This window comes from Haemaphysalis longicornis, unplaced genomic scaffold (genome assembly GCF_048455015.1).
Source record: "Haemaphysalis longicornis isolate Haplotype H1 unplaced genomic scaffold, Haemaphysalis longicornis Haplotype H1 scaffold_4, whole genome shotgun sequence".
Taxonomy (NCBI): Eukaryota; Metazoa; Arthropoda; class Arachnida; order Ixodida; family Ixodidae; genus Haemaphysalis; species Haemaphysalis longicornis.
This window is the reverse complement of record NW_027526361.1, coordinates 90,384,101-90,408,635: the sequence shown is the minus strand read 5'-3', so window position 1 is coordinate 90,408,635 and position 24,535 is coordinate 90,384,101. Positions and strand designations below refer to the sequence as shown.

General features: G+C 45.3%; 2 protein-coding genes across 4 annotated transcripts in view; one reads left to right on the top strand and one right to left on the bottom strand.

The window, feature by feature from the left end:
* LOC144179044 (acetylcholinesterase-like) overlaps positions 1-24,535 on the bottom strand; it is a 116,391-nt gene that overhangs the window by 77,920 nt on the left and 13,936 nt on the right. The window lies entirely within an intron of this gene.
* LOC144179839 (acetylcholinesterase-1-like) lies at positions 1,974-19,936 on the top strand. Its single transcript, XM_077708269.1, has 4 exons — positions 1,974-3,316; positions 11,127-11,363; positions 17,154-17,300; positions 19,690-19,936. Exons 1-4 carry the CDS (start codon positions 1,974-1,976, stop codon positions 19,868-19,870), a joined length of 1,908 nt encoding a protein of 635 aa, XP_077564395.1. The 3' UTR covers positions 19,871-19,936.

Below are 24,535 nucleotides of genomic sequence, written 5' to 3'. Positions count from 1 at the left end.
CGTCATGCGCCCCGCGTTGAAATGTTTCTTTCAAATGTTTGATTCGGCGCTTCCGAATGATAATGTTAGGCTGTTTGACCCTAATAGACCGAAAATTCAGAAGGGGGTAAGGAATCAACTATTTTAAGAACGCCCATGTAAATTAACACTGGCAGGTATCACCTGTAGCCACGGCAGGGCTAGGGCAGCGGCAAATCCGCGCGCACCGCTCCTCTACCCCGCCCGTGCTGTGGGTCAACTGGCGAGGGTTGGTCCGAAGCGCCACGAACTAGCGGCGGTGAAAGGTGGGAACTATACCCGAAGCGCAGGCCGTATGAAACTGCGCGCCCGCCGCTCCTCCAGCCCGGCCGTGGCTTATCATTCCACTTTTTTTCCAACGCACCACGAACGGCAACATTTCTTGGTGGCCACCCAGTCAGTGGCTGCCGCTGAAAGGGCTCATATTATGGAAGCGCACTGATACGTGCACTCACGTTTTGCCGCTGCGTCCTCCCCTTATCTGCAACGCTCCACTGCCAATCTTTACTCGGAGCCAAGGCACACATTGGTGGCTTTTGGATTGGTAAGAAATGGGCAAACTTTTGTGAAACAGGCTCATCACCAAGGGCATTATCATTCATCCCGCCTTGATGCATGTTAAGGTAGGCCATCTGCAGTGTGCAAGATTCAGTTAGCAGTTGCCTCGTTGAGACAGCCAAAAAGAATTAATTGGTCCGAGGAGGCAGGCGCGCGGCCTTGTCCCAGTTTTTTTAACCGCGAAAGAACGTTAGGGCTCAGCTACCAAGTGGGACATGGTGAATACAAACCAGCTGGCGAGCACACTTCGCGACGCCTTCGGCTAAAACAATCCTGCTAATATTGACCCCGAGGCTCATATGTATGAAGGTGCGCCGTGGTGAACTCAATTAACTATTCGAAAAAAAAAGTAAACACGAGGTCCATTGGCAGCATATCTACGCTAGAAATCCTGACAGGACCAGTATATCGACACATATGTTGTTTGGGTTTGGAATGTAAGGCATTATATCTAACAACGCAAAAATGACCCCCACCTCCCCTCCAAACCTCTACCTTGAGAATTACCGGTTGTTATTCTCTCTCTGTAAAATGTTGTTTACTTCAGGTAAGGTTGTTCAAATTTGGAAAATATTTCGTAATAAACTTTACATGGCAACACGCGGTCCAACCAATATGATATACGGTCATACTTTAGCGACTGTCGACGCAAAGAATACCTAAAGGCGCAGGCAATGCCATTCGTGGAGACATTCGTGGAAACAAAATAGCGTAGGCACACACACACACCGGCATAGTTGCTCTTTACTATTACCTCTTTACCTCACCGGAGCGATAATTCCCGTTTTTTCTACCAAGATCAAGAGCATATCCCCCGAAAAATAATGCAGATAACATCTTTGTAAAAGCCGTACAACTCAATGGCGGATGGTACGGCTGCCTAATTTTACCACTTTTACGTTGGTTTTGAATGCGAACCAGTGCCTTGGCACAGATTTGGGCCCCGAAGGTTTATTGCGCGATATCGACACGAAGCCACTATTATATATTCGGCTTCTTACGATTTGTATCTTGAGAGTGCCCCCTGCAAGGCCAGTGATGTAAGATTGCAGACGGAGCCTTTCCACGGCCACTAGATCGCTAACTACGCAACGCTGAAGGACGCGCAGGCTACTGTACCTGTTTCGAAGTGCTGCAGCTGTCGGCATAGACCAGACAATCAACATTCGGGAAGCTGCTTCATGCCCCCTCCTTTCCTTCACAATATTGGTTTTCGAACCCCTTTTAGTCCCCTCTCCCCCCTATCCGGTGTCTCATAAACAGTGCAGCAATGCATTTGCAGTTTCTGTCTGCGCGATGATCGGAGCTATCCCGTCGTCTCGTAAGTCCTAGGTGTTGTGTCGCTGTTACACTGCTTGTTGTGACCCGCCTCCTAAGAAAACAACAACACTGGTACAATGACGTCGTACAGGCGACAACTACTTGTGTTGGCCGCCATAGGCTATGCTTTGGGTCTCTGCGATGCCGCCAACACAAGGCCTGTCGTCCGGACGAACGCAGGGCTCGTCGAAGGGGTTCGCGTGGACGCAGGCAGCGAGAAAGTGGACGCATTTCTCGGTGTCCCCTACGCCGCGCCGCCAGTTGGAGACCTTCGTTTTGAGAAGCCAGTGCCGGCGAAGCCCTGGAAAGGCAAGTACAACGCGAGCGCGAAGCCCACGCCCTGTACGCAGGGCGATTTCCCGCTCTACGAGGACATCATCCTCGACTACACGCACTCCAGCGAAGACTGTCTCTACTACAATGTCTGGAGGCCCACCCGAAGCTGTCCTGACAAGGGCGAGACATGCGACGCCAAGCTTCCGGTCATGGTATTCATACACGGTGGCGCTTTTCAGTTCGGCGATTCGTCGCTATTTCTCTACGACCTCAGCAACTTCGCAGGACTCGCAAACGTTGTCACCGTAAGCTTCAACTACCGTCTGAACTTTTTCGGGTTTCTGACGTCGGAGACTCCGGAACTACCGGGCAACATGGGCTTGTGGGACCAAGTGCTTTTTCTTAAGTGGGTTAAGAATAATATCGCCAACTTCGGCGGGGACCCGGATGAAATCACCGTGGCGGGTCACAGCGCGGGGGGCGTCTCCGCTGGTCTTCTGGCCGCATCACCGGCGACTAAGGGGCTCATCAAGCGCATCATCATGCAGAGCGGAACGCCTATTTCACTCCTTGCTGGATCAACTTACTATAGTCCTGACAGGTTCTATGACACATCACGTGCTCTCGGCTGTCATAACGGCGAGATTAAGAAGGAGAATCTGGACATTCCTAAGACCATCAAGTGCCTAAAGAGGATGAAGGCGCGCAAGATCACGCGGATCCTGCACAAGCTGAAACTGCCAGAGCGCGTCTTTTCGCTCACGGAGGGCGACGAGTTCTTCCCCTACGACCCGCTCGCATTAGACACGTGGAAGAATATTCACGTCAAAGAAGTGTTCGCCGGGAGCAACCTCAACGAGGGCACGGGCTTCCTCCACTACGTGCTCAAGCACCACCATGACCTCAAGGACAACCTCAAGGTGGACTACAGGGCGACAATAACGGCCATGCTGTCGCTCTTCGCCGATGTACCGTTGGTGACGGGAAGGAGAATGACGAAGGCGTACTTTGGGGGCTACGATGTCAAGCACAGCGATCAACGGGTTATAGAGCTCCTGTCGGAGATGATGGGCGACATCGTGTTCAAGTGTCCAACACATCTCTTCGCAGAGCTCACCGCCACTCAAGGGGTGCCTACGTACAGGTATTGTGAACATTTTCTAAAGGGAACTTACTAACAGCATGAACGAGAACTGAATAGTTGTTCAGATTAGAATAATAACCCACGCGCATAGGAAGCCAAATCATCTGCCTCACAGATGACCACAACAATGATTGATTGTGAGATTAGCTCATTTAGACGCCGTTAGAATGTCACGCAAAGGCTCTTCTGAGCAAGGACCTATATTTATGTCATATATAGTTCTTAAGGAAAGTGCTAGAGAATATATAATATATATGTAGTACATAAAATATTATGTTAAATGGGTAGGATATATATAATGCAATGTTGAAGAACTGTCTATTGTTGCTTTCCAAGTGACAACACTTCCCATGCGGTTGATTATGATCTTTACTACTTGAGTTGTAATTTTGACTGTTTACTGGAATTTACCTTGCAGCTGTAGTGCTCGAATGAGCGGCACAATGTAAAGTAAGTGAAGGCATGTGCAGGAATATATGCCTAGCGTTGAAGAAACACGTAAACTGGCATTTCTTAGACGGCCGAGTTTAAAAAATTTAACACAAAAGAGACAAGTAAACAGGCAACTGAGATTACAACTTTAACTTACTTTTTGGAGAGAAAGAATATTGTGTGATTACAAACAAGAATTCTCTTGACCTTTTTGATGGAAGGACACACGCGCTACCGCGAGTTATAACAGTCCGTTATTTTCGCAATAGTCAGGTTAACCGATCCAAAGAAGGATATGGATTTCAAAAAGAAAAATGTGTGTAAGTTGTGTCTGCACAGCTCTAGTAACACTCTTCAAGTTACCCTACCAATGCACAGACAGCATATCAGTCGGCACAGTAATAAAATAAATATAGACATGTTAGCTGCATACTGACGCGCGAACAGCTAAGCCTCGCTGTCATGAGTCGCCAGTTTTTTTCGGATTTCCCTTGGGTTCGAACGGTGCTATAGTTGCGTTCCCCAGTAGCTCTGGTTCCGGCTCTTTTGCAAAGGCACAGTTATGCAACCTTCAGAAACGACAGGAAAAAATAGCGTTAGCGTACTCACTGAAGGAGACTGCTTTAATCATTACGGCCCCCGAACGAGTTCTGCCTTTGCAGATAACTATCGACTGCGCAAGCGTGGTTTAAATGTCACATGCGCGAGCCTCTGGATGATTATGATGATCAGAGTCCCTGCCTTTGTATCGGGACGTCGGTTGTCAGCAACCGACTTGCCTGTGTTATTCCTCTGATTTGCCGTACTCTTAACTAACGTAATGGGTTTGCCCCCTCCTTCCCCCCCTCCCCCGGTTTTAAACTCCCTTCTGTTCTAGAATCTCATTCACTATATACTCTTCCTAAGCCCCACTCTCCTCCCTCCTTTTCTTCCACCACCACTCCAGGCGCCTCTTCGTCACCTGTATGGCCCTCAAGTTGCGGCTCCCCCTTACACCAAATCCCAAAGCCTCCGTCAACGTCGTTTCCCCATCGTCCCGCAGCGATCGTATCTCTGAGCAGTCTCTGACAATATGCTCTATGGTTTCCCGATAGCTGCCGTAGCAGCCGCTAGTTTCATCCTGTTGCCTGTAGTTAGCCGCGTATGCCCGTGTTGTCAGACACCCCGCCCGTGCTTCAAAGAGCAATGCTCTGCCGGTTCGACAGCACCCTGGATGTCGCGTCCATCTTCGCGGTCGACTCTTCTTCACAAGAACTGCCGCTAGATTTGGATCGAAAGGTCACGCCACAACACCGACCGCCCGTATCAGCTCTCCGCAATGACGTCAGGATTAGCTGTTGTTGCACGTTCGTTAGAGCACATTGGGAACTCGTGGTGGGATTCGGTTGTTACTGTAGAATATTCTGTGCGACAATTTAGGACTTTCTTGCATTTTTGGAATGCAGACATGCCTCACGGGTGCATTCGTGTCGTAGCTATACTAAAGAGCTCAGAGAGAGAGAGAGAGGGAGAGAGAGAGAAACACACACAGAGAGAAAGAGAAAGCTCTCGAGTAAATTTACTGAACAGCGCACGGACGCAAGCACGCACAGACACGCACACGCACGCACACACACACGCACGCACGCACGCACGTACGCACACACACACACACGCGCGCGCGTACACACACACACACACACACACACACCACACACACACACACACACACACACACACACACACACACACACACACACACACGGTGCATGGGTGTGAAATATTTCTTAGTTATTTACACACATGGTACATGGGTGCAAGTTAATTGTGTTAAGTTATTTACTTGCTGAGAATTGTGGATGTGAAATAACTAAGCAACAATGCGCATTGAATTTGCACGCATACCCACATACATACTCACGCGCTCAGGCACGTTCAGGGTTTCGGAGGAGGCCCGGCGACCAGTCTCGCCTGCTGTAAGGTCAAATTCCTTCCCTTCGTACCGCGTCGCCCCCAGTCGGCTAGGCGGCTGACATTGCCGCCAAGACTGTAACCTTGATGTCCGAGCTGTGTGCGGAAGGAGGGAGTAGGAGATGGGCGTGTTCTGGCGCCCATCGTATGCATGCGACTGGCTGGTATTGGCTTGAATCTCTCTGGATGGTACGATGTCGATATTCTGTCCAGATTACAAGAAGCGCTGCAAAGGTTCGCTGCGGAAAAACTGAGTTACCTGCCAAATTTCAGCAACCTCCTTTTTAGGCCATGGCGGGTGCATATATCTCTTGGCAGCGGTTTGACTGATAACGTGGCGGTCGTTGGCAGGGATTGGGGTGTCTACACTCCCTACGTGGCCCGATTATCTTGATCACTGTGTCTGATTGCGCTGGTAAGGAACATCAATGTAACAAGGCCACCCGGTCTTTACACTAGAATTCAGAACAGAGCACTACACGGCTTCGCATGTATTTAACGCATGTGACGTAGGTGTGCGTGCCTTTTCATGTCAGTGCGGACAAGAAGGTGTATCGCCTTACATCTTGCTGTTGATGACGCCAAATGTGGCAGCCACTATGAATTTGTTTATGTTAACTTGTCCTCCAACCTGACTCAGGCTATTCCGGTTCGTTTTCCAAGCTGCAGCTTATAACGCGTTGAATGTACAAATAACCCTTGAGGTTGTGGACCCGGACGGCTACGGTAAACACTCCGCGTTACTGGATAGGGACACCAGCGTGTAAAGTCTCAGCGGAAACCTGTTAATCTTTGGCGACGCATGGTGAAGCTTTCATGGAAGGGGGTTGATGGGCATTATAATCACTTCTCCTCTACAAGGTTCAAAAGATCCCGATGCGGGTTCGATTGGGACGAGGGTAAAAGCTTTCTGTTAAGTGGAACAATGGCAATGTTCGAGATCTTCTTCGATCAGCAGAACATCCGAGGCCGAAAGCGCTGACCAGGCAGGAATGTTCTGTTCCTCCGAATCCTGGGTTCGCTCAGGTAAACCTTTAACGGCAGTATAGCATGAAATTCCTTAGCCGGGTGCATAGCTGATCTAACACAGTGGTAATTAGAATCCCACCTACTTTATTACGCTGTGTCTGAAAAGTGCTGACTCGAGCACCCTAAACAGATCATGGCAGCCGAAGTAATCGTCTTACACTTCAGGATAGTGTAGTAGTAGTCTGTAAATAACCTCAGCGTAGGGCGCGGAAGGCAGCATGTACAAAGAGCTGTATTGTATACAAGCATGTTTCGCACTGCGCAGGCGGCGAAACCGGGTTACGAGCCGGTCAGTTGTATCGGCAAGCATATGCAATTTCAGAATGAAGAGTGCGAGCGCTGCTTGCATCTCAACACATCTTTGGTACAATATACTTAACAGAAAACGCACTAGCACTCGCGAATGATGCGTTTGTGAGAGATCTAGGTGACTCATTGCCATGAATTTGGAGTCTATGCACATACGTGAGCAAAGGTTCAGTTTCAGTTTCAGTTTATTAGTGATTTTAAAAAAATAGTACAGTAATAATATCATACAAACGAGAGTCCCAAAGTTAAAAACTCTAACGGGGCCCCCGAGGGATACTAATAAACATTTTATAAACATCAAATTAGACCAAGCAAACAAGCAACACGTTATACGAGTGAATGGCAACCAATTATACAATATATTGGGGTGGGTAATCAATATTAGCTAAGTGACACAACAGGCAACAAAAAGCAATGTAAAGAAAAAAAAATAAAGGACAAAAGGAAAATAACAAATTCTTGTTCACGGGAAATTGGCAATCAAAATAAAATTTTCTAGATTATACACCCAAAAATCCAAAACCAGGCACGTAATAATTTAACAGAAACACTTTAAGCGGATTTTTGAATGATGGCAATGAGAACACCGATTTAATAGAAAGAGGCAGGTCATTCCATAAAGAAATGGCCGCAAAGGCAGAGGTCACTTTTCCATATTTTGTGCGCGATGCAGGTAGCAAGAACTTCAGGTGGGCTGCACATTTGGTCACATTCTTGTTTAGTAAAAAAAAGTGTATCAATAAAGTCAAACAGTGGGTGTGCATTTCGCAAATGAAATAAGAAAACGGCTATGCTATAAAAATAACTTACGAACAGGAATGAACTTATTGTCAGGGAGTAGATCACGTGCACTGGAGTGAGGTGAACTATTTGTGACAATACGGATGTCTTGATTTTGTATGTTCTGTGTGGTTGTTACGCTGTAGTGAAGAGTCAGGGTCAGTGGGGCGTTTGAGTCTTTGTATTGCGAATATCCACACTATCTTCCCAAGTGCTGCTTAAACTAACGTGGCGCCGAGGTTATCCCGAAGCCCAGTTTCCTACTGCACCGGTAGAGCCGTTAACGTACGTCCACACCATGGTGTTCAAGAAGGAAACATCATCGTAAGCTTCGGGGTTGAAAATATGTCACGATGACTTGCAGCATGCTCAAAGGAAAAACAAACCATAATTACATTTAATACACACATATTTACAACGTCTGACAATTGAAATGATTAACACCGCAGCAGCAATCACCGTCCTGATTACTAGTTGCTTCCCAGCGGAGTTTCAAATGCTTGGTCATTCTCGTTGTATCCCCTTTTTCAAATACTATAGAACGTTGCCCGGGAAAAAATTCAGGAAAGGTTGCAATCACGCGCAAGACTTGAATGGCAAAGCTGTTGTAGGTGAGCATATCCGGACACATAGTTAAGTTTCAGTATAATTGTTTATTTGCGTAGTTGCGGTGCTAACAATCGTCGCCATTAACACCGCAGCAGCAATCACCGTCCTGATTACTAGTTGCTTCCCGACGAGTGGTGGTTGCAAAGTCATCCTCAGCATTGTAAACTCCCATCAGCTCTTCGTCATCGACTCGAGGCAGCGGTGGCGGTATCGGCAGTTCGTCTCGGGAAGAAGTGGCACACGCGTAGCCAAGTCTCCAATTATTCATAATATCTTCAAGAGAATTTGGTGGCCGCGGTTACCTCTTCCATGCAGGGTGCCTTTTCATCTTTAGCATTAGCGCTGGAGCTTTTTTTTTTTTTACATGTGCGGAAGCGCTTGACGATTTTTACAAGCGTCGCCGGAGCCTCTCGACGCCTTGGACGTGGGAATAAACGCTTGGAGCTTGACCACAAGCAGCCGTGGACGGCTATGTGGGAGGTCCCTCGGACCCCTTCTGGCGGGGTCAGGGACCGCTGGGCACCCACCAGTCAAAAGGGTACAAGCGCCCCCTGTACTGCCTCGGCAGGGGATAAAGGGCTTGGACCCGCTCTACCACTGCAGCATACGTGGGAGGCTGCTGCTCCCCGACTTCAGCCGCTGGCCACCCACCAGTTTGAAATGAGAACAGGCGACTACCTTGCGGGGTTCCTGGAAACCGTAATACCACGCCGGACCGTATCATTGGTTACAAGAAAGTGGTAGGTACTTCCGTACCACTGGGCACCAACCAGTATAAAAATTGGTGCAAGTACCCCCTGCACAGGGGATCCAGTGCTTGGGAAGTTACCAGACTTCGTCGGGAAATGCCCCAGTGGAAGGGGTCGTAACTTTTAACCGCAACGATGGCTCAGAGGTTCAGTACTCGCCTCGAATGCGGGATGTACTGGATTCGAATCCTGGTGCCGCCGGGCACCCACCAGTTTCTGTATTGGGTACAGGCATCCCTGGTCGAGTGAGGACCCTTGAAAGGGAAATCCACGCCTGGAAAGTTGCCTTTACCCTTGCGAGGGGACCCTGACCCTTGTCCATCTGGCGAGGCCCCCGGCCATCATGCCGCGTTGCGCCATTGCCGGGGGTGAAAGAGTCTGGCGGCATGTCCTGCCACAGGGGGTTGAGCGTCCACCGTGGCTGTGGAAGGCACCATGTGCTTTCGTGTGCCTTGGGGTCGCCGGGCACCTACCGATAAAATAGGTATAAGCGACTCCCCGACCTGGCGCTCGGCCCTTGTGTGGGACTACAACGCTTGGCAAGTTCACCCGGCTTGCACGGGAAATCGCCCCTATGGAAAAGGGCGGCTGAAAAAACGCAGGTACATTTTTTATTTCTTTTTTTTCTTTTTTTTGAGGTTTTTGGCAGCTGTTGCTTTCTTTTTTGCTAAACCCACTGCGCGTGCCGACGACTCTCGGCGGCCGCTGCGAAGCACGCGCTCACAAGCACTCGGCGTATTCTTTTTTTTTTTTTGTAAAGGCGAATTTACGGTTTGTACTGAGCTCCGCTGCTAAAAATCATTGCAACTTATTTTCAATACAGGCATCGGCCAAACAGGCATTTCAATGGAGGCATCGTCCATATAGGAATCGAAAAATTCGTTTGTTTGTTGAAACTACTCTCTGCTAGTGCCAAGTTTCGTTGGTTTAACTAGCTATAATAATAAGTAGCGGATTTACAAGTTTCGTCATAGCAGGACGGTGTGTTACAACCTTTAATTGTTAGAAATCTATACTCTTCCGTGCCTTATGCTGACCAATTGAACCTCATCACCAGGGCTTCCGACCTCGATTGTGACCACCATCAAGGCGTGGAATCAAGACCTTAAAGTCAACTAAATCCATCGTAAAACCTTATTTGGTTTACAACTTTATGTGTTGAAAAATGGTGCGGTCTCGAATAATTTGGTTTTAACGCGTCACTGAATGTTACCTGCCGTGCTTGACGCCGCTTTACGCCATCTTCCCAGTTGATGCTGACTCATTAATAACTACCTCGCCATTTATTTTCTTCATACAGTAAACTTATAAGTATTACCTGTTACTTTAGAACTAAGCCACTCTAATGGTTTTATACTGCCACACCGATTGGGACCGGCAGCGCAACACAACGCAAAAAACAACTTTGTTTAGTTTTAAAGAACTAGCCCTTGTTAACTTACCCAGCTTCATTTCAGTCACGAAATGCATTTTTAGCAAAAAAATGCAAGTAATAGAGATTTTTTCTAATTTTCCGATGCGGTGTCGTAATATGGGCACTAGAATATAGGCCAGAACTAAAAGCCTGCTCACCATTGTGCTAACGGCACGTTAGCATTCAAGGGATGCGGACCCTCTGCACTAGCGGACCCTCTGCAATTGCCTAGTCGTATTTATTGGGGAGGGGTGGGGGGCTTAGGTGAACCTCAGCCCATTGCACAAACAACCTCCTGTGAAGTAAGTGGCCGGTAAGTGGCTGGGCAGGAGCCACTGCTTCATATCTCTTTAATATTTTAATTATTTGTGTAAAGTTTGCGACAAAAAATGGTATCATTGTTACCGGAACAAGGCACTCCTTTCAATGAACCGAAATTGTATTAGAGCACCTGCCCGTCCTTATCTACAGTTCGTTTTGTGGCGCTCTGAAACCGACAACCAACCAAGCGGTTAATGGCACGCACTTTGTTGCTCAGGTACCTGTTCTCGTACCGGCCGCCGTACAGCATCTTCCCCGAGTGGTTCGGGGTGGTGCACTCGGAGGAGTTGCCGTACGCCCTGGGCAGCATCATATTCTCCGTGGACCCAACGAGGGCCAGCATCGCCACCGAAAGCCTGCCGAGGAACTTCTTGGCCAGAGGAAACTACTCGATGAAAGAAGTCGAATTCATGCAACAGCTAGTGCATTCCTGGGGTGCGTTCGTGTCCACCGGGTAAGTGTCACCGCCCACGCCAACCACATTACGTGAAAGTGCTGAATAGAAAAGAAATTAATGTTTTTGGACCTTAGTCGGCGCTCAACCTTGTATGGCATGCAAGGGTCGTCGTCGAGTAATATAATGGCGCATGTACGTTCATGCGTAAGGATGGATGCATTTTTCAATGAGACGATCCATAAACATCAGTAGGTCATTTTGCGGGAAATTTTCAACGTTGAAGTTACGGTTTTCGAATTGCGGCCTTGATAACCGTGAGAATGAACTTTTTGTGACAGTGCTGGGGAGTCAGAGGAAACGTGGGAACATATCTGGATCTTCCGGTTGGCTGGGTCTCTGAATAGTGTAATAGTAGCTGTCATGGTCCGCACCTATGCAAACACAGTTGCAAGACAACTTTACGACGTTCGCAGTAACGTACGTACTTAATGGTATGGTTTTTCCCGAATTTATTGGGAATAGGGTCTGATTGCTGTTTCATGTGATAACTCACGTGTAACACCCGTCAAGGAAATACCGGTAAATAAAAACTAACACAAAATAAGTAGGACCATTTTGCAAAATCAGGAGGAGACGAGAAAAGCGAACGGAAAGAGTCCACATCAATCTCAAGGAATTCATTGAGGTCCGGGAATAAGAAATTGTTCGTTAAATGGAGATATTCACAAACTAGGGTCATGTGCAGCTTTACCGCTCATGGCAGTCCTTTCAATAGTGATTACTCTGTAGTTATTTAGCGAAACGTAAGGTATTTCGCGCAGCTAATATTGTGGATGAAAACTTGATTTGTGCACAGTGTCAAGTCTTGAAAGTTGCGTGACTAAGTTTCAGATCCACGGAAACTATCCCATACAAATGCATGGAGAGTGAGATTTGACGGCGAATCGCAAAAAATGTTCAGAATCCTTGAAACTTACTTTAGAGGTTTCATCGTCACGTTGACTTCTTGCTTTTGCCAAATATCGTCTTCGTGAAGTGGTTTCGCTAGGTTCCTGAGAGGTCGTAATTTTGAGCGAGAAAGCTGGGTATGTTCGTAAAATTTTGCACCATCTGCATTACCTAATGTAATACATAATGTAATAATTGCCTAATGTAATGCAGCAGCCTGTGTTGCGAGGCCGTTTGTCAGTCCGTCATCAGTCTTAATCATCTCCTTGTATTAGTAGGCGAGGAGAGGACAAAAATTTACACTTACGTTGTTTTTTCGGTTACAAATTTCGTTATTCTTTTTGTTCTTTTTACTGCCCTTACTCCGTGGTTACCGACGGGTCTCCAAACACAACAGAGCTGTCACTTTTAGAGCTGCTTGGTTATAGAAAAATAGTGACTGCTAAACCGCACAACACGGAATTCTTTACACACATAACGGTGCGGGTGTGACGAAACTTTCAGTTCCTATGAGTCCGGTTATCCATCCTTCCTCCGCTAGTCTATTGCTTCATCTCAATTTAAGTGCCCCATGTTTCCGTAAACAGGAAGTTGTTTGCTTGCCCACAGCAACAACATTATAAATTTCTGAGGCAGTTTAGCTTTTACGCTTCGCAATTGACTGTATGCCACAGTGGCGGGGTGTACCAGAAGCAGGAAATCACTCAAATCATCTTGCTTGGTCATCCTTCACGTGGAAACGCCGAACTTTTATTTGTACTAAACACACCATCTTCCTGCGTGTATCTTAGTACTGCATTCATAAGTTATGGACTGAATCCAGCATTAGACTGGACCTGCCTTACACGTAAAAATGGGTTGTCTATTGTTTGATGAATCAGCTGATAACCATCAGTAGCACTCTAAAGCGAGCCCATTCGTACGGAACAAGCTGTACATTGAAATACAGTGCGAATGAATTGTTCTGACAAAGACTACCCGTTCACGCCAAAGGTGTGGAGAAATAGAGCAAAGAAACAAGCACATTAATATAAAATTAAATATCCGTTTTATTCGTAGCTACATTGATCCAGTACTATTGTACATGACGTTTCCCATTTATATTTTCTTATACACAAAAACCAAAAGAAGTACGAACAAAGGCAGGAAGTGATAATGTCTGAACAAAATATTCGGAATAAGTAGGCCAAGTTTTTGATCAAACTGAAATGTTCCAAGTAAAAACGTTTTCGCGCTGCTTTTGGCGGAGGCCTTATTCTGTATCGCTAGGAGGCCAAATTTCTGGTCAAAATGAAGTGCTCCAAGTAAAGAGGTTTTCACATTGCTTTATTCGGAGTCCTTATGGTGTGTCGCTAGCCGTTCTCTCTCTCTCCCTACCCTTCCTCCTGTCTCTCACCCTTCTTCATCTTCTCCTCAACCTTCCCATGCCACCGCTTTCCACATGTGGTGTTACGTGACTAATTGTAACGTGACTGTCAAGGCTAAAGGTCACGGATCAAGCTGACTTCGGACAGACATTTTGGAAATTGGGTGGGCGCATCTGTAAACATTTCAGGCTAAAGAAATGTCCAGTATAAAAGAGAAGCACAGTTAACGCAGCGGTTACTAAAAGCAATGCAACGCAGTTCAAGCAGAAAAAAAAACAACTCAGTGGCACTTCGGTCAAGACGTGGATCTTAGCATGGGTTATTCTCAGGAACATTACATTTAGGGCACTACATTTAGCCGCGAGGCCTTGCGTTTAGGAGTGTATCTCGAAGCCGTGCTAAAGCGCCCCGTCACCTATGTTTAATCCCCCCCCCCTATACGCATTTTTGGCAGATTTAACAACACCTATCTTGCTTGAGGTCTTTCTAGCAGAATGACTGTAAGTAGAGAACGGTAAACTACACCCCCATTTAAAATATAAGATACATTTTCAGGTAATGACGCTTATATGCTAAAATATTGTTGGTAAGCTAGCCGCACAATTTCGCTAGAATTAACGTCACGTCTCAGATTGGTGATTTATGAACACTTATTGGGCCGAGCCAGACCTGCATAATCGACAATCCCTATATTGTAGTTTGTTAGCTTATGAATATGTGTATATATTTAGCAGTACTTACCCGACAAGCTCAAGATGGCCGAGATAAATGGTCATCTCGATTACCTCAAGATAAACATCAAGATAACCTTAATATCTTTTAAAGAAGCACTTTAAAAAGTCACTAAAGATATGGGCTTTGCCCTTCGGCAGCAATTAGTACTGTTTATAGATTGCTGTCACAAATACGTAAGGTAGCAGCTTTACCATGTTATTTTGTTATTTTAAATGAGTAGATTAGATTTCGAAGTTTGTACAAAAAATGTACAGCACTTCAAACTATATAAAACAAGAAAGAGCTCTGCAAAGATGTCGAAGCACATCTTGCGGCACGACGGAACCCGGTTAGCAGAGCTCTTGATAGAGGAAAGAAAACAGCGCGATGAAATGCGATGCGGTACCGTTTCTACGCAACACGATATCATCTTGTATGTATGAATATTTACTTCAACGTCTTATCTGACGCTTCACGGCAAAACCACGAACGCCTTTTCACTGTGGTAGCTGAAGCTGCTTTGCGTTTGATATAGTGATTTAGATACTGCAGAGAACTCTACCTTGAGATTTGTTTTGTTTATGTTGTGGTACCAGCGCGTGGCCTCACCCGGTTATCGTATCCTGCGTTTCAAGCGCAGCGCCCGCTTGCTCTTACGGCCGTATGCCGCGCCGGAAAAGCGTGTCTGATGGGGAAAGGGGGCCACCTTCTCGTCACAATCCTAGACTGTCCTTGTTTGATAGAAAATATCTTCGATCTAACTGGATGGCTCCGGGAAGGAGGGTGTCCCGAAATAAATGAACGCAGAGCAAACGCCGCGACATTCCGTTCGCTGTTGCCTGATAATGCACATCACTTTTTTGCTGTTTCTTCGGCCTTTCTGCTTTTGTTCTCCATCATTTGGTAGCAGAAGTTGGCTGAAATTAGATTTATTTATTTATTTATTTATTTATTTATTTATTTATTTATTTATTTATTTATTTATTCAGTGCCCTAGGGGCCCATCCGGAAATTACGTGGGGGAGAGCGGGCAATATGTGGCTACACAAAACAAAATTAGAAAAAAAAACCCTAAAGATTAAGGAAAGAATACAAGCGTGAATACATAAATACTTAAAAAACACACCAAAATCAGGGTACAAAAGCAGCTACCACAGAGAACTGGGAAGTAAAAAAGAAATACGGTATGACCTAATTTCGTATGAAGAAACAACCTCAAAGGAAGAATTATAGGACCCTTTCCGTGCGAAGGTAGTTATTCAGTAAAAGTACCGTGTTATGTTCTCGGATACGTGACAACGTGTCCGAAATGAAATGCCTGAAAATGCATGAAATTTATTGAGTACCCATGTAAAGTCGCGGCTCTTTATAGTCTCGCGCTTTCATTGTGATGCGTTCATCTTTTCAGCGCCATATCTGGCACAACCAATGTTTGGTTCCGTATGTGGTCAAGTAAACCTTGTGGCCGCACCATCGGTACAAGAAAGTCAAAGTGCCCCGAGAGGCCTTGCTGAGGGCGTAGTCCTATTCAAAACTGTAGTTTTGAATGAGTTTTATATAGTTTTCCAGCGCTCTAGAATTCTCCTATTCGCTTCGTTGCAGAAGATTTAAACCACAGAGTTCCCATTGATTAGTTTAAAAGGCACAAGCGCACGCTCCGCACAGAATAAAAAAGGTAATCGCTGTTTGGGGCAGTTTGTAAAAAAAAATCGGCCACCTTGGAAACTGAGATGCGAAGACCGGAGGAGGGTGAATTGTCGACTTTGATTTTACTCAGTTTGCATGGAGAAGACCGGAGCTTGTGGTCTTCTTTATGCAAACTGAGTCAAATCAAAGTCCACAATCCGCCCTCGTAAAGTCCAAAATTCAACCTGCCAAAGTACGAAGCCAAAGTCGACTTCAACTGAGCCAAAGTCTAAAGCCAACGCCCGCGCTGCGAACCCAAACGAAATGCTGAGCATCGGATAGCCGCCGGTTTCATAACGTGAAAGACCCAGGTTCGATTCCTACGACGGGAAGTGTTCTTTTTTTGAGGCGCGCACTCCCCACACCTGCTCGTCGGTTCCTTGCCTCCTCGCCACTTTTCCTCACACTTCTTGGCCTACCATTTTCCTCCTCTCCACGTTGCTGCGCCATGTTTTGCGCGACGCCAGGCACGGATGGAACGCAAGCTTAAACAGCTCCACTGTTCGAAAAACACACGAAATTTTAAGTGCAGAGCACTTTAGGGACTCGCCTTGTCGTAGCTCGCTCGCTGTACCCAAGTAGATCTCCACACGGCGTTCCGTCGTCACGGCGCAACCCAGAGGCTTCGAAAGCCAAGCGGTTTATGTAGCCATAAGCGTTCGAAACTCGTGAACCGCTGGCGCTTGTCATACATCTGAATTCCCGTTGCTTGGCGTGCGCAAAAAAAGCTAGGTGCATTTGAGGCAAAATATACGTATTTAACCGGCAGCGCCCGAGTTAATTTAGTTAGGAACGCTCGTGGGGCTGGTTTTTACGATAGTAAGCGAAGAAGAGTGGAGCCCAGTGAAACGCCGGCACGTGAGGGAGGGAAAAACGAGCACAAAAAGAACAGAACTCCCGCTGGTGCAGTTTCACGCAGGGGGCGCGCGAGCACTGCGAAGGCAAGAAATTTGAATTGCGAAATGGCGCTACAGACCATTATGTCGAATCACTGCTCTGCACTTTCGTCAGCTTTCACAGGAGTTGAACGGCTTTAATTTTTTTTTTAAACAGGAGAGGACATTTTTTTTTTCTAAGTTGTTGCGACGTCTTTGTAAGTTACTATTGATAATCCGAGGTTTGTATTTCGCAGGAAACCATCCATCCCTTTGACCGAGGAAGCGTGGCCCAGCTACAGCAACACAAGGCAAGACATTGTGCAGCTGTATCCTCGCAACTACTCGATCATGCTCGACAAGACCCAGGAAAAGTGCGAGCTGTTCAGACCTTTCATGATCAGGTAAGGAACGAAGCCTTCACCGAGAAAGGTGCTCAAGTTTCTTTCCTACACCCGCGAGTTAAGTTCCATATGTCGTCCTTGAAACAACGCGTAAAAACTTACGGCATTCATTGCCTGAAGCTGCTTTTTTATCTCCGAAGCAGATGAAAGAAACCAGCTTCTGAGAAGGCTCAGTATGCATTAAGCCGTGACATTAACACGGGGATCGGCCCGCCTATGGAGTCCTGCAGACATGTGAACGATGAGCAGTAAAAAACTTTGCTAGCTCGATGCCTTTCGGGTGTCTCCTCCCGGAAAAAATCGGACCTGGAAGGCAGATCGAGAACACCGTCATACGAAATATAGCCTTGGAACGTCTCGGAGATTGAAAATATAGAAGCCGTTTCCGACGTACCAAGTAATGCCGTCGCTGAAACTAAGGCTCCCTACACCTTGGGGACGGACTCCGAGACATCTGGGGCGGTATGTTCGGTGATTAACTTCTGTTGTCAGGACCGAAAACAGTACGCTGGTCTGAGCCCGATAACGAAAGCGACCACAGCCGCTGACACGTTAGGTGGGGAAGGGCCCAGCCCAGTTGATTCAACTAGGGCTGGGCTGCGCGTGTCTGGGTAATTGTCCGGCCACTAAGCCGAGGCTCGTAGAGTCTTTCATGTCTGCCCAGCAACGGGGGAGGCATTGATGGTTTATTCGAATGTATCCGCTGAGGAAGTATACGGATGGAAGAGGGAAGAACATCGTGTGGCCTGCAATAAAGACCTTCGAAAAGAAACCAACAGAAAGACAGGCAGAAATGCAAAAATAAACATTTCGCTACAGAAGGATCTCCAGGCATGTGGTGGCGTTACCTTCATTTTTAATGGCACAAATTGGAGTATAGCATTGCTGATGCAAGTCACAAAAGTTGAGCAAGAAATTGAATAGAATTGATAACTTTATTCTAAAGGGACGCGAAAAGACTCAATTGTGGGAAAAGAAAAGGGCGAAGCAGGAAAAGGAAAGAAAGATAGTTACAATAGGAAAAAAAATTACGCAGCAACTGAAATATTTAAAACAATGGTCGGCGACAAGAAGAGATGCTAAAGAAACAGCAGCAAACAAAATAAAAGAAATCGGTACTTCCACACATGTTTTTTGTTTGTTGTTTTTCCCGTGTTTTGTATCCTGCGCAATCAGTCTGGGAAGCTATCGCTTTTGTAGGGCTTCGCCACACAAGCCTACTGAAGGCTTAGGCTTTCCCGTGGCCATATTGCTGCACATTGATGAGTTAAATAAAATGTTATTATTTATTTATTTATTTATTTATTTATTTATTTATTTATTTATTACATATACCTACAGCGCCGATATGGCATTATTGGTGAGGGGGGGTTACAATCCTGATGCATAAAGCAATCACAGAAAAGGGCAATACACAAAAGGACAACATCGCTTAGAAATACAATGCCGGAGCATAATACACAACGTTTACATGTTACATCACAAAAATCATCGATGGCAGTAAGAAAATCAGATGCGGCAACTAGTTCACTGGGTAGAGCACGCTGCTGAGCACGAGGTTGCGGGTTCGATTCCCGGCCGCGGTGGCCGCTTTTCTGATGGAGGCGAAAAGCAAAAACGCCCGTGTGTACGAGATTTCGGCGCACGATAAAGATCCCCAGGTGGTCAAAATTAATCCGGAGCCCTCCACTACGGCGCGCCTCATCGCCTGCGTTGCGTCGGCGCGTTAAACCCTACAATCAATCAATCAATCAATCACTGGGTAGAGCAATCAATTCTTCAATCGTTTTAGGAAAAAATGAGTATTTAAAGACATCGATGCTGCACTGATACGGTCTAATTTTTCTTGGGTTATCTCGTCTAGTAGTTATGTAGTGAGGTTCTTTTGTATAAATGTTTTTGTAAATTCCTGTGTTATCTCTTAGAATGTTAAATAAAAATTTCAACCTCAATACTTTACTACGTGCTGCCAAAGTTTACCATCCAAGTCCGTCAACATTACTCGAGCTCCTGACAGTGAAATCGTAATTGGCTGTAACAAAGCGTGCTGCTTGTTCATAGGCACTACCTTGTTTTTCAAACTATAACTTCCCCTGCGATTTGAAATCAGGTTAAAAAAACTGCAGAATTCCCCAATATGCGTTTCAGCTTTTAGTCACTAAAACAGTCAACGCAACCATTATTAATTGAATTGGGATGCTAAAGTCTACGGTGTGTCTGCTTGTCGTTTTGTGGAAGTATAAAAACTGACTGCCAGAAAGGAGAAATGCTGGTCTTCATCGCGTGACATGCCAGACCACGCCAAGTGAATTTGTTCAGCCTTTTTTCTTTTTTTTTTTAACCCACCATTTACTTTTTCTCTTGCTACTGTTTACCTGTCGTTCTGCAGAAAAGGCGCCGGAAGGAAGCCCCAACTGAAGCAGGTCTTCGCCGGAAAGGGTTCTTCCTCCGGCAAATTCGGTATTACGTCGGCGGCAAGCGGCGCGACGCCTCGGACAAACATTTCACCGGCCACGACTTGCTGTCTCCTCATCGCCATCCGTCAACTGTTTTCAATGCTAAAATGGTGACGGAGGAGTGCCCGGTGCACAAGCGGAGACAAGGTTTTGCTACGAAGCCGAGTGCCGAATGACGTGACGATGAACGACATTCGGGGTCATTTCTGTATTAGATGTGCACAGAAGTTTGCGTTTCATCGGGGCATCAACACATATCGCAGGAGCCTTTCACACTACCATGCTTTCAAATAACTCAGTGCTTCCACACCACCTTACGGACCACGAGCTATTGTGGTATTGTGGTGCCGAATCAAGCCATTCACCTCGCGTATCTTTTCAACGCGGAAGAATATAGTACTGTGAAGACCTGCTCAAGTCACAACGAATGTCCAAGAAATGTGCGATAAATATTATTAGGGACCTGCGCTTTATTGTTGTTGCTCTAGGGCATCCAGCACTGTTCAGAAGCTCCACGGGCTGGTCATTGTTGAGTGATACTTTTTTACTGCTGATAATAATTTGCCAACGGTTTTGCCGCTTTACAATAGGCGTTTCATTTGCACTGGCTAAGGAGCGTTAATTGTAAATTGCATCCCATGTAATGGTCATGGTTTTTAAGACTGTCTTGCCTGGCGACAGTAATTAAGGAAGCTGTAAGTCAGTTACGACTGGAAGAACGGAAAAACAAGATTGACAGCCTGGTTAGAGAGTGCTTATCCGTGTTTTACGATGAACACCTCCGAGGGAACGTCACAAAGTTCATAGTTTAGTATGTCGCATGATTTTCGCGCGGGAAACTGCTGAAGAACACGAGTTTGTGGCAAGGGTACGTATGTGATTATCCCCACAGGTGATATGAAAGTATACCTTCAGCAGCGCCCGTAGGCTTCAAAACACTTGAAGAATTTCCGCACTGAAATGCCGCCTTGTTTGATCATCCGAAATGCACAAACAAATGTTTCCGGATAATTCTGCTGATAGGCAAACGTATGACATTAAACAGCTTTAGTCTCACGTACGTAGAGGTTTCACGTACGTAGGGCGTTCAAGGATGACGAGTGCGCGTGCGCAGAACGTGAAGGCTTGCCGCGAGTCTCACGAACGTACGTGAGAATCAATTTTTTACGTTGCGGTCCTTTCGTTACTTTCGTACGTGGAGTTGACCAACATAACGCTGCCCCTCCCTCCCACTTCGCAGCTATATCAGCTTCGTCGCTAATCCCTCGGTGCGATAACGTCTTGTAAGCTGTTTATTTCGCCTTCACTTTACCTATTCTTACCTTCACCTAAAGTTTAAATCGACCAACAGCTTTTGTTTTTCAAATAGATTGACAAATTTTCAGCTGTTAAGCCTGACGAAGTAGCGTCTGTCGTCTTCATAGCAACGAGTTCGCGACATCACCAGGGGCAACAGCAGTGTCTCTGTATGTTAGTAGATGGCGCTAGGCATAACGCGCGGCTATGGGCGGAGAGCGCGTGCATCCATGTGCCCTACGCGCAGGTTGCGTCACGTACCTGTAACTGTACACACAAAATTTTTACGCCCAAAAGGGTGCTTCAGCTTGTCGCCGCAGGAGCACCCTAAAAACTGAATATTTTACGCCCTTTAGGGTGCTTGGATTTTGTCGCCGCAGGAGCACCCTCTGTGAAGCACCCCAGAAGACAGGTGCCTTATAACACCCTTTTCCGCCTAAAAGTATCCTAGGGTGCTACTTAGCACCCCAATCTGTAGGAGCATCTTCTGCAAAAGCACCCACGTAAAGGGGTACAAAACGGGTGCGTCATCCTCGGTTCACAGGTGCAGCAGGTGTGAGACCACATATTGCACAATATCACACACGATTATGGTATGAAACATTCGTGCTTTCCAAGCTCGGTTCTGTGAGACATTCCATTGAAGCTCAACATCAGCTGATAATTTCCTTGAACTTGTGTCACTGATTGTTAAAACATCAATTTAAAAAGTCAGGAGCCACATCTCAGTACAGTTATAACTTTAGAGGTAGTTGATTACCCAAAACTTCGTAAAAAACCAATTATATGTTCACTTTGCCGAACTGCAGTACACATCCTTCGAGATTCACTGCAGAGCCTAACCATGCTGTGCAGTGAAAGCAATTAGGTGTGCAACACTTCAACCACACAAAACTTCCTTGAACCTTAAAACCCTTGGCTTCTTAGTATTGCATCAAACTTCCAATCAAGGTAGCTACCTGCAATGTTTAGTGCCTTATTCTTGAGCTGAGCAGGAAGGTTCAATATCAAGGAAGACCAAATGCAAAATGTATAGTTTCCTCCGTAATGCGGCTCATAATATAGTTCCCTCCGTACTGCGGCTCATAATCTACTTATAAAAGTTGGGTACCCAAGCCATTTATTTTCGTTTGCATTATTCTTTTTGCTTTACGGAAAAATATTCATATGGTACAGCACTTGCAAGGTTTGGTGGTATTTGGAGTTTTATAAACATACCTTTAGACTAAATGACCCCACATAGCAATAACAAGAACTGCAAACATCACAGAACAATGCATACAAGTTCCCTGGTGAAGCCCATGGTTGAAATGTAATGCCATTGTTCAGAAAACATTATTTTATCATGAGGCAAGCTTGTACATGGTGCCTTGCATTATGTCCCTGCCGGTGGATGTGGGGTCATTTGTCACTGTTGCAAATGAAAAGCCAACAGCCAGGGCCCATTAGTTTTGGCTAGTATTACGAGGTGCCTCACGGTAAGCATTCTACGTCGATACTTTTTTACAGTTGACTAGAACTGAAATCAGCAAAAGATTCTCTACAAAACATTCATTCTATCCGCAGCTTTAGGGTTTGCTAATTTCCATAGTTGGGTTTCTTCTGCCTTTCTTAACATTTTCCTTTTGATAAGAAGGTGCACAACCAAAAGCAAAAAGCTTTTCTGTAAACCTTTGGTAGCTATATAATTGTTACAAAATCTTTTACTCTAAATATGGCAGCTTAAACTGAGAATATTTGCATTTAAAAACATTAAAATAAGTTTAAATTGATCATAAATTTTTAGCTGTTTTTACGCAAAACTGTACATGGGATATGAAGTGCACCACAAGGAGGGCTTTGGATTAGCTTTAGCAAATTTGGGACATTTAAGGTGCACTGAAATCTCTACACATGCGCTTTTTCACTTTCTGTATCCACCAGGAAAATGGCTGCCAATTTAGACAGCGATTCTAAATAGTAGTTGACGTGCATTTTAAAATAATCACAAACATTATAGCCACAAAATTAATTTTTACAAGTTGTAGACATTGCCCGTTACACCAGACATTGGACTACACTGTCAAGAGCTTTGACATCTACAATGACGTCTACAAAGCAGGCTTATACTGGTAGAATGTTTCATACCATAATTACTGTGTGTTCAGAGCTCACATGTGAAGTATGGATACTGCTGCTTCAGCAAGAACCGAGGATGAGCACCCTTCCTGGTTCTGAAAAAAAATAACAGAGGAAATGCCTTAAGCAGGATTCTGAAACGGGGTTGAATGAAACAAGAATGAACAAGAAATTCTTTCAAAACATGTAAAGCAATGCAAACAAATATTTATTTCAACTTATTTCTACAAAAGACCACCTCATGAAGACTGGTGGTGGGGTATTGGCTCAAAAAAAAAAAAGCAGAGAGCACTTATACAAATGCTACAGGGAGCCTTTGCAGCCAACAATTGTTTGAACACACCTAAACTAATCACTGTTCAACAAACCCATAAAAAATGTTTGAATTCATAAAAAAACAGGAAACAGTTAAAACAGAATGACGGCACAAGTTTGTCCCGTCGTTCTCTTCTGTGTCCTGGGTTTTCCTATGGTTTTTCATCCATTCAAACATGTACCAGCTAGCCCAGTCCAACGCCTTGGTATCATAAAAATATGGATAGTCAATCCTTACACAAAGCTGAAAAAAAAAGAAAGTATAAACTAGGTGACAAAATTAAAACGACAGCAAATTGGTTGGCTTTTAATTTTAAATGATAATATAAAAAATAATGGCATGAATGAAAGTGAGCAGCACGCGAAGTACCTTGTTGCTAGCCCGACATTCCACTTTGAAGCAAAATGTCTGCTTTCAACACTACATAGGCTAAACATGCAATGAGGCATTCCTTTAGGCACACAAAATATACCATAATTGTTAAAAAAGCTACAAATTAGTTGAAAAAACCTGACCACGACAAATTGGAATTAGTGACTAGATACAGTTTCAGAAATACACAGCGACATCATATAAAAATATATGGTTCCCATACAAAGATTGATCATAACAAAAATTCAGGACATTTATCAGACTGGCATCAATGTGCAAAGCAGCTTAATGAAGGAAGACGGTCTTCACTAAAAACATGTTAATATTGGGAGCTCATGTGCTTCCCTGCAAGTTGGGTGTGTAAACCCACTGACATCTTAACTAACCCGCCTGAATCATCACTTGATAGACATTGAGGAATTTTACGAATTGGTTTATTGTAGCCAGCTGTCTAGTTTATTTCCCTATTTTTCTTGGCATTTCGTGTCTAATTCTAAATTTGGTGACTAGATAGCTTTTACTATGGTCATGCACTGGTGACAACGAATATTTGATTTTACTTTTAAAAAATTTCAGTTTTGTTTTATTGCTCACCAGCCAACAATCTGAAATATCAGAGGCGCTTAAAACGTATGTTGGCATTTCCTTCCTGCAGTGTAGTACAACTAATCATGACT